This window comes from Ctenocephalides felis, unplaced genomic scaffold (assembly GCF_003426905.1).
Source record: "Ctenocephalides felis isolate EL2017-DRISC unplaced genomic scaffold, ASM342690v1 CF-g0.4_SCAFFOLD_00845, whole genome shotgun sequence".
NCBI lineage: Eukaryota > Metazoa > Arthropoda > Insecta > Siphonaptera > Pulicidae > Ctenocephalides > Ctenocephalides felis.
In genome coordinates this window covers 86,512,208-86,523,998 of record NW_020536999.1, presented here as the reverse complement: position 1 = coordinate 86,523,998, position 11,791 = coordinate 86,512,208, and the positions used below count along the sequence as shown (strand labels likewise).

The 11,791-nt window shown below is 28.0% G+C and overlaps 2 protein-coding genes across 2 annotated transcripts in view; both read right to left on the bottom strand.

Annotated features, from left to right (window-relative positions):
• The window catches only part of LOC113391276 (calcium homeostasis endoplasmic reticulum protein-like), a 37,907-nt gene that overhangs the window by 13,501 nt on the left and 12,615 nt on the right, over positions 1-11,791 (bottom strand). The window contains exon 7 of the mRNA XM_026627221.1: positions 3,139-3,145. Within this exon, the coding sequence (XP_026483006.1) occupies positions 3,139-3,145 (7 nt within the window). The remainder of the gene's footprint in view (positions 1-3,138; positions 3,146-11,791) is intronic.
• Positions 361-2,506, bottom strand: LOC113376668 (zinc finger protein OZF-like). Its single transcript, XM_026616677.1, has one exon. The coding sequence runs from the start codon at positions 2,028-2,030 to the stop codon at positions 414-416; it is 1,617 nt and encodes a 538-aa protein (XP_026472462.1). The 5' UTR covers positions 2,031-2,506; the 3' UTR covers positions 361-413.

Genomic DNA, 11,791 nt, shown 5'->3' with positions numbered 1-11,791 from the left:
ATATGAGATAAGGTCCTTGATAAAGTCCTTACTCACTTATGTACTTGAAATAAATAATTTTAAGTTTGTAATTCAGATTATATAATTCTTAGAAATATGAGATAAGTTCCTTCATTATACTCTACTTATTAGAATAAGAACAATGAAAATTACAGTATTTATAATAATATAATCGAAAACATATAATATTCCTCATATAATATTTCATTATGGTATGGGAAGCTCCAGCAATTTGCCTTAAGGCATGATTCCATACACCACTAATTTAATTTTATCAATTCAAACATGTTTAAACATCAAGAAAATAAATAAGAATGCATATTTAAATTAAGTAGATCTCTATTTATAAATTAAGGGTCAATATATTTACAATTAAAACATAAATATTTACAAAACATCATTTATCAATTAAATTATACACATCCATTCAAAAAATGTGCACTAGGAACTGCTTCTGTTACCATAGGTGCACTCGGTACCTCTATATTACCATCGTGTATAGTCATATGTTCAGTCAAACTTTCTTCATCGAAGAAAGACGTCTGACAAATACTGCATTTAAACTGTTTATCATTCGAGTGTAATATTTTTATATGCCTAGCCATATCGCTTATATGTACAAATTCTTTTAAACAAATTTTACACTTCTGTTTTATCGTAGAATGAGTTTCCATATGATAAACAAGACCTGCTCGTCCCTGGAACCTTTTATCACAAATATGACACTTATGTTTTTTTTCATCGGAGTGCGTATCAATATGATACACTAAACCGGTTCGTCCTTTAAAAGCCTTCCCGCACAACTCACACTTGTATTTTTTTTCTAACGAATGGGAGTCCATGTGGAGCACCAGATGACCGGATAAAGTGAACCTTTTGTGGCAGATTTGACACTCGTGTGCACGTTCTCCTGTGTGTATTTTCATGTGGTGCCCCAAGGTGCTTCTTAATTTAAACGCTTTATCACAAACAGTGCATTTATAATTACGGTCTTCAGAGTGGCTTTTGATATGATGCAATAAATAACTGTGGTGGGTGAATGCACGTCTGCACACAGGGCATTCGTGAGGCTTGTCATCAGAATGTGTACGCACGTGCCTGGTGAGGAGATTTTTGAATTTAAATGTTTTTTCACATAAATCACATTTGTATCGCTTTTCGTCGGTGTGCGTTTCCATGTGTCTTAACAAGTCTCTAGGTTGTTTGAAACGTTTTGTACAAACAAAACACTCGTGGGGGGTTTCTTTACTGTGTATTTTTATATGTTCGTTTAAATTATTCCTACGCTTAAAGCCTTTCCCGCATTGATCACATTTATATTGTCGGACTGTGGAGTGACTTACTAAATGACTGTGTAACATTCCTAAATGTTTAAAACCTTTATTGCAAACCATACATTTGTGAGGGCCCTCATCGGTGTTAGTTTCAACCGGTTCAGACTTGACCATGCATTTTTTAATATGAGATTCATATTCATAGGTTAAAAAAGTTATAAAATCACAGTTTTCACATTTATACTCTGTATCTTCTTGTTCTAGGGTGACTTCAGGCTCAATTTCAATATCAGGATTGTTATAAATAACTTCAGCAGGTTCTTTATTATGTATTTTTTTGTGTTCGTTTAAATTGTTTCTTCGTTTGAACGCCTTATCACAGATATCACATTTATAACGCCTCTCTGTCGAGTGACTTACCAAGTGACTATTCAACCAGCCTAATTGCTTAAAGACTTTATTACAAAACTTGCAACGCAAGTGCTCAATGTAATCTTCTTGTTTAACAACACAATTTTTAGCATGCAACTCGAACTCAAAAACCAGAAATGTTGTGAAGGAACATTTTGCACATTTGTACTCTACTTCTTCTTGTTGGAGGGTAATCTCAGGCTCGAATCCATTGTTGGCGACAATCTCAGCTTTTATATCACCAGGATCGAATTCTAATACTTCACCAGTAATAGTAATACAATTTAAATCTTTGTCCGAATTCTGTAGGGCCACTTGTACAATTTGTTCAAGATTCCCGGCCATATCTTATTCTATTTACAATTTTAAATCTCTGTCTGATTTCTCTAGGACTACTTGTATAATTTGTTCAAGATTCCCAGCCATATCTGGTTCAATTTACAATTTTAAATCTTTGTCTGATTTCTGTAGGGCTACTTGTACAATTTGTTCAAGATTCCCGGTCATATCTGATTCTATTTACAATTTTAAATCTCTGTCTGATTTCTGTAGGGCTACTTGTACAATTTGTTCAAGATTCCCGGCCATATCTTATTCTATTTACAATTTTAAATCTCTGTCTGATTTCTGTAGGGTTACTTGTACAATTTGTTCAAGATTCCCGGCCATATCTTCTTATTTACAATTTTCTGCAATAGGTGGGTAATGTCTTCTGAAGGGGGCCCATTGTTAATAAATATACATATAAATATTTAGTATGTGTTATAAATGTATACTATGCTATAAATAAATAGAGTTTTAATTTAATTTGTGTCTTCATACATTTTTGTTTCTTTATAAATAAACATTGTTTGACAGATCGACGCCATTTTAATTTATTATGGCGGCCATCTTTGAAACGAGACTAGATCGGGAAAAATTTGCGACTTGTGTTAATACAAATCTAGACATTTATGAGTTTAAAAAAAAGAGTGCGCGTAAGGTTCACACGCGATTGAAGTAAAACTTATTTGGTACTGTACAAGATGGCAATTAAGTAAAAATAAATACATCATATAATAATTTTGAATAATGTTTATTAATAATATGGTAACACTCGTGATGCAAATATTTATTAGTGTCAACCATTATACACATTTATATAATGATGAATTATAAATTATATATTTATAATAGAATTAAAAATATTTATAATATTTGAAAACAATAATGTAACTAAAGTCTTACTTCAAATATGACATGATCGGTTTGTCATTGTAATTAGCATTTAGGACTCAAACCTTCATTAGAGAAATGAAATAATTGCTGATTAATAACTTCTATAATATTTGTTCACACAGTAGATTATGTTAAAGAAATGTTGTTTTCACAATTTCACTCATCATATAATAATTGTGTTTGAAGAATTTCATGTAATTAAAATTAACATATATTTTTCATTGACTGCTTGTACTTTTTCGCTGGCGGTATAATCTCACTCTTTGAACAGTTGTAATATCTGTTTTGTCTAAAAAATATTTTCCATTTCAATAACTTCAAAGATTTATAGAAACTACGAATAATATAGAAATTATTCCAATAAACTTATGATTCATACACGGCGCAAATGCTGCTTTGGTTTTATTATTTTCATTGTAATTATTTACGGGAGACAGGGTAAAATATTCTTCTGATTCAGACATTTTTTATTAAATCAAGATTTAATTAACTTTAAAATGTTTATTTATCTATGCCGATTTCCTTGTTGATATCGGTACGCTTACAACGTTGACGCCGGTACTCATACAACGACAGATCTCTATTCACAAACGCAACAACTAATCACAATCGACCCGCATAAAAATGATATCATCGAGAGCAAATGACGAATCATTGGCACTTGACTTTTATCTTATCTTATCTGCCGTAACGCACTTCCGTTGCATGTGTACGAATTTACACCTTAGTCGCGCCTAGAGAAGTTTTACTTCAAAAATATTTTCAAACCAGTGTTAAAAAATTCATTCTGAAGCACATGCAAAAACCTTTAGTTAAATTAATGGTGATTAATATAATACATTTTAAATTTAATTATAAAATATGTTTCTTAGCATCATGGTTTAAAATTTTCATTAATGGCTTAAAGTGTTTCATTTTACTTAATAGATTTTCAATAAGATTTTATGCATTTAGATCTTTAAAAAAGTTGTAAATGGTTACTTCTGTAATAAAAAAAATCATAAGCAAATTCTATTTATTAAAATATTTTAAAAAAATAAACACTTTATTTGAGGCATAATTTGTGATTGCACTAGTGCTGTATTAAAGTGCGTGAGATGCTGAATGGGATATTTCACTCGAAGATGCACCAAAGGGTGCATCCTTACCTAACAAACGAACAGGACGTATAATATGCCAATTGTTCACTTTCGATTAAAGTTTTTAGTCTGCGCATATTATTCATCATGCTCGTTCGTTAGGTGAAGGCGCAGTGCATCTTCGAGCAAAATATCCCATTCAGCATCTCACGCTTCTTAATACAGCTCTACAATCAATCACGAAAGATACGAGCGCGAGATGGAATATTCTCCATCTTGATAACGAGATGTAACAGAATCGCATTTTTTCAAGTAAAACTTCTTTAAGCGCGACTAGGGTGTAAATCCGTACAAATGCAACGGAATTAGCGTTACGCCCGAACTGTACGTCATTTGCTCTCGATGAAATAATTTCAATACGGGTCGATTGTGATTAGTCATCGTGTATGTGAATAGAGATCTGTCGTTGTATGCGTACCGGCATCAACATTGTATGCGTACCGATATCAACAAGGATATCGGCATAGATAAATAAACATTTTAAAGTTACATCGTAGTACAAATCTTGATTTAATGAAAAATGCCTGAATCATAAGAATAGAATACCCTGTTCCTTGAAAATATTGATTAATAAGATTAATGATTAGTAAGTTTATTGATTAGAAATTACATATTTCTATATTATTCGTAGTTTCTATAAATCTTTGAAGTTATTAAAATGTAAAATATTTTTTAAGCAAGGCGGATATTACAGATGTTCAAAGAATGAGATTATATCGCCAGCGAAAAAGTAAAAAAATACAAGCAGTCAATAAATGTATGTTAATTTTAATTGCTTAATAAGTTTAATCGCGTGTGAACCTTACTCGCACTCTTTTTTTTATTTAGATTTTTATTTATATGAATAACACTGCTTTGCATGATTGGGTGCAGCTAGTACATCACTAAAAAGCCAATAACATTCTTTAAAATTTATAAAATTTGTAAACTGTAGATGAAAAAAGAGTAGAAGTGGGATGAATATAAAAAGTTGACTGAATTAAAAATTCTTCTTTGTGTAGACTCTGATGAAGGACCATTTTTTTGTACATTTTGTAATAAAATGTTTTCTGATGCTCCTGGTTTAAGCAAACATATTATATTGAATATATATAAAAACTTAGGAACATTGCTAGACACTTTGTTTAAGTTTGAACCTTATTAAAACATAATTTTAACATTTTACAATTTAGTTAATTTATTTAATTTTCCATTATTGGTTTTAGTTTCACAAAGTGGAAGCACCCTCTGCGCCCAATCAAGATGGCGCTGTTACAAATCAACTTAAAAGATACATTGATTCCATTCGTCCAAAATCTAAAGATAAACCAAGAAATAGATTTAATGTTTCTACAAGACATTTTGGATTTGTTTTTAACATTTCAAAGGACTATGAAGTTCTAAACACCAGTTCTGTTTACGATATAGATGATTGCCATTTGGTGCCTTTGGGCATATCTGCCTCAGTAATGGGTAAGATGATAAAGCACTTATGAAGAATATGTTAAATACTTAGCTGTATTTATAATAATACAAGTTGATGATAAATAATTTATTTGTCTTAGCACTGAATAAAAGTGTGTGTCGTTGGAACGAAACAGCTTTGAACAAAGTCATGATTTCTGGTGTTAAGCTTTATACAGAATGGGCCCAATTTTTTGATGGAAATGGACAAAATTCTCAAGATTATGGGAACCTGAAGAGTTGCAAGTACTTATATTCTAATATTGATATCTATTTATCCATTGATTCAACTAATTTAGGAAAAACAGATCACACCTTTGGAAGTTATGAACTTTTAAATGCATCTTAGAACTTTTTTTAGCAAACTTATTTAGTGTAGTATTACTAATGAAATATAGTAAGTTTATTCAATTTACAGAATCCAATCCAACACTTACGATGTTGGCATAAATCGCAGACACCAGCAAGGATACTTCACAGCTGAATGTTTACCAAGTGCTTTCGAAAAATTCTTTCACAAAAACGATACTGGCGTTTTCTGGTCAAAAATATTGAAATTTGTCATGATGCAGAGGGATAAAAGGTAAAACTAACAATATAATAATATAAATAATTAATGATAATTGTATTTTTTTTTGTTTTAGGTTTTATTATTTAGATTTCATGTCTTCAAACTCTCCAAAAGTTTATCGTTTTGATGATCTGTGCAAGTTTTTTAATTTTGTACTTGAAAAGTGTGGACAAGAAATTGATTGCAAATTAGCAAGGTTTTATATTATACATATAAGTGTTGTTGAAAATTATTGAAAAATTATAAAAAAAATTATACAGTAATAGTTTTTTGTTAATGAAAATCCTATCATATCCTTTTTTAAATATAATAAATATTTTTATTGATTAATATAGATTGTTAGTAAAAAAGATAAAGTAAAAAACAAGAATCTTTTTAAAGGTGTATTATTTTGTTATAATATATATTTGAAGTCTTTTATAGCCCAATAGTCAAATTAAAAAAAACATTAAAATAGTATTTTTTTTATTTTATTAAACGTGTCGACACTAAATGTGTGTCATCATTCAGTAATCTAAAAAAACATATTACATAAATAATATAATAGTTGATATTAAATATAACAATAAAAATATAAAAAAGGAAAAAAAACAGAAAAATTTTAATTATGTAAAATATTAAATATAACAATAAAAATATAAAAAAGGAGAAAATTATATAAATACCAAACCAGGAAAACAACAGAATTTTTTTTAATTATGTAAAATTTATTGAACACTAAAATTGTGTAAACGAATAATATACTAATATATTAATAAACGAGGAACGCTCAATAGCAGTGCATTATGAAAACTAATCAAGGTTACGCAGCACGTGTGGTGAGTGAGTGAGAGCGGGTTGTGAGAAACAAAAGAAGAATGAGAAACAGAGAAGGGATATAACAGACAAAAGATTCTAACGCTGTAAAGAATTATTTTTCATGAAATTTATAACGACTTTGTAACTGTCATGTAAGAGATGAGAGGAATAACGGGATATAAGTAAAGACTCAACTATCTTTCTAAGGTCAAAGAACCTCTCTCCCGCTCCTTCACTACACTAGCTTTGTAACCATGATTAGTGCCCATAATGCAACGCTATCAATAACATTAAATATAGGAGGTCAATATGTGCTCCTTCAATTTCTCCTTTGTTAATATAAAATTATATTATTATTTTACACAAATTTAGTGTTCAATCAAATTTACGTCATAATTATTTTTTTCTGTTGTTTTTCCTTTTTTGGTATGTATGATTTTCACCTTTTTATATATTTATATTTATTATCAACTTTGTATTTATGTAATATGTTTTTTAGATTACTGAATGATGACACACATCAAGTGTCAAAACGTTTAATGGAATAAATCATTTTGTTATTTAATCTTTTTTTAATTCAACAATTGGGCTGCTATATATATATATATATATATATATATATATATATATATACACGTATATATATATATATATATATATATATATATATATATATTATTAGGGTGGTCCTTAAAATGGTCATTTTCGAATTTCCTTGCTCCCAGGGGCTCAAATGGTTCCAAATTGATAAAAAACAATTCTCTGAAAGTTTTAGCTCTTAATATTAACGTTTAGATAGAGCGCAATTCAATCAAAGTTTGTATGGAAAAAGCATGGAAATTTTTTTGAAAATTAAAAAAAAATGTTTTAGGTATAACTTAGCGACAAATGAATGAGTTTTATTCATTCATTTGTTCGCTAAATTACATTTAAAAAACATTTTTAAAATTTTTGAAAATTTTTCCATGCTATTTCCATACAAAACTTTGATTGAATTGCGCTCTATCTAAACGTTAATATTAAGAGCTAAAATTTTCAGACAATTGTTTTTTATCTATTTGAAACCATTTGAGCCCCTGGGAGCAAGGAAATTCAAAAATGACCATTTTAAGGACCACCCTAATATACATATATAGAAGAATATATATATATATATATATATGTATATATATATATATATATATATATATATAATATATATATATATATAATATCAAATAATATCTGATATAAATAAATTAATAATGATATAAATAAAATTGTTATAGCAGCAGAAATTTGAAATAACAATCTATTAATTAATTAATGGAATTATTCCAAAATTGCACATTATAATTATTCCAGAAAAAATCACTAAACCATTATATCAATATAAATATTGTATGTATTTTTATTACAAAATATATTGTATTAGACGTAATTTTAAGCTATAAATTGACTGTTTTCAAAACAAAAATCGAGCAGAAATCCTACAAATTATTATTATCCTACAATTTATATATCATTTTATTTATTTATATAGTTTTTTATTTATTTATTTATTCATTCATTTATCCTTATTTATTTATTCATGTATCCATTTATTTATTTATTTATTTATACATTTATTTATTTAGTTATTTATTTATTTATATATTTATTTATTTATATATTTATTCATTTAATTATTTATTTATGTACTCATTTATTAATTTACTTATTATTATTATATATTTATTTATAATCATACAATATAATTTCCTTTCAAAGTGTTCAATTATAATCTAATAAATATAGTAACTGTTACGTAATGAACAAAAACAAAGCATCTACTTTGAGACTGATCAAATGTTACGACTGTACGTAACATTTACGTTTTATTAACGTAACCGCCAAATACGTAGCGATGTTTCATATGTGTTACGTTACTTTAACTTAATTGAATGTTTGTGGTTTACTGGGAAGAAAATTCAAATCCATAGAGTATTTAAGAGTTCATAGACAGCTTTAAAAATATATACATAATTTGTAACATAAATTACAAATACATAACACCAAATAAAAACTAATAATATTAAAAATTTAATAAACTATGGATCACTACATAAAATTGTCATTCGAGGATAATTTTCCTGGCTTGATTTTTATTTTACTCACTACTCAAAAGATTTCAATCTTGGAACCTCGATTAACTGGACTACTTGTTGTTGATAATCATTCGGATAATCGAAATATCCGGATAATCAAATGTGTGAAGAATAATGTTGTGTATTTATTAAAAATAACAATTAATCAACTATAGAAGAAAATCAACTATTATTTAAAATCTTTACCATTTGGAATCTTATTTACTAGATCATTTTGATATCTAGATGTTTATTTATCTTATAAAAGAATAATAAATAAACACAAACAAAAACTTTTGTTCTATGAATTTCATTCTGTGGATAATATAGATCGTTCTATAGATAATATAATTTTGATAATAATGTTCTTGAAAGTGAAAATGTATTTTCCATTCATTGCATTATCTATTTCTTGCTTCTTTGTGTAAATTAATAAAACTTAAAAACAGTTCCAAAGTAAATGGTATCAATTTGGAATCATCATCAAATAGAAGCCATTTTCAAAGAAATGTATCACAATTACAAAAATCTTTGTTATTCTTAAACAGAAAACTATTTGTCTAAATAGAGTAAAACTTACTTTTCAATATTATCGGCTTCATCCACAAAAAATCCTTTTAAATTGCAATACACATGACAACAACAATTTTGCTAAAATAAATTCATCTGTCCGAGCAAAAGTTGTTCGACAACACTTTGTCAGAAAAGTCTTTGGCATTTATCGTAAGACACATGCTGAACAATAACTCGAGACATCAATAAAACATTTATGAAAAGCCCCAGTGAAGAAATCTTTAGATACAAATTGTTTGTGAAAATCCTCACAATAGTACAGAATACATACAAGTAAAATATACATATCTTATTATATATAAAAATGGAGCTCGAATAAATGTTAAGTAGGGTAAAATGTTAAAATGTTAAAATGTACGTATTTGGCCAGTCTTAGTCTTGAAAAATTCGTGCTAATCAGTAGGTTGTGGAAAAGGTGAGATATTATTTCAAAATAGCTTAGACACTTTACATTTTTAATTTGAAAATTTTTTAGAAGCTAATTTAAATAAAACAATGGACGGCGGATCATATGTCAAATGTCAAATGTTTTTGACAGATGATGTTCAATTACATTTAATAGAATGTTTTAGATGAATATTATTTATTTGTAGTAATTAGTTTTGTTTGTAGTTTTATTTATACGCAAAAACGTTATTAAACGGGCCGCAAGTGTTACTAGAAACTCAAAATATCAACTTCTTTAACATGTTAATATGAAAATGCACTTTTTGGCGTAATAGCACTCTCTTTTTGCAAATCATATTTTTCTCAAAGTGCTCTGAAAGATCTCATTTCTAAGTTATATTATTTTTTATTTATATTATCTAAATTCAGAACCTAATTTTGGTATCGATCAAAGGAACCTTTTGTCGAATAACATTTTCCCAGTTATAATTTCCCAGAATTTATCAAAGAATAGATAGTAATATATGAAGGTCTGGGGTTAAAAAGGTCCACCACCGATGTGTCAAAAATCAGTAAAGTTAAGCATTGTTCAACAACAATATTTGAAAGCAGAGGGAAATAGATGTATAACCAGCTACATGATTCTTATGACTTTGCTATCAGGAGATAAACGACAATCTTTGAAAATCCATAATAAAAGCATTTTCTTCCGTTATTAGTATTGTGACATTAGTTAAAAAATGAAATTATTTTGTAAAATACCTTTAACATTGAAATTAGACATTAAACCTGTTCGCCACCTGGCCGTTCCAAGTTACTCCGCCTATAGGGTAAAAAGGTCTAGATAACAAATTTTTGAAAAACAGCAAAAAGATCACATTTCTACAATGATGAAGTAGCTGGCAGTTTTACTTAGTCAGGTAATTGTTCATTTGAAATGTGTTATTTGTTGTGATATAATTGGTTTGGTTTTCATAATATTATTATGATTATATTTTCATAATATTCAGTCAAATTGGACCTTTGTGCTTTGCCCTGCTCTACATATATACTTTTTATTGCATCGAATGTTACTTGAAACTTTTCAAAAAGCAGGTCAAAAAAGAAATTCTTAATTCATCTTCTATCTCTCCTCGCAGAAATTTGAAAATTTTTGTATAAGCTCAGTAGTATTATTTACAATTATACACAAAATCTAGAATTCAAAAAGAATCTGAAAAACTTGAAACGTAATAAATAAGTCGAAAGACCAAAAAGGACTTGGATGGATTATGCCATGTTTTCTATAGAAATTGTATAAAACTTCCCGTTTGATTGTATTAACATAATATAGACAAACTAATGGGGTTTATTGTTTTTATAATACGTCATTGTATATAGCATTCAAACAACACATCCTTATAAACTTAAAGTATTAATATTTTTGATTCTCCAGAAATTGTTTAGAAAATACCTTACTTAGCAAAACAACAGTTGCCAGGCCAGCTAGTTTTATATATAAAGTATACACAACATGAATCTGTAAATAATATGTGTTTTATGAATATTAAAGTATCGTAGAACCTGTAAAGACAAAATTAGTTGTTAAATATATTACTGAAATATTAGAAAGTACTACATGAGGATTTCGACATTTTACTTTGTAACTGGTGCATAGTTTTATGAATCCAATTAGTCTAATCACTTATTAGTTAATTAATCTCATAAATTAAATAGTTCAGGGCTAATTCATTAACTAATTAAATATATTATTGTGTATTTTGGAAGCACATGTGTTTTAGTCAAAATACTCAAAGTCGAACTGTCAAACATGAACGCTTTTGCACTAGAACTCTTAATTATTCATCATATTATTATTTGCCTAGGATTTTT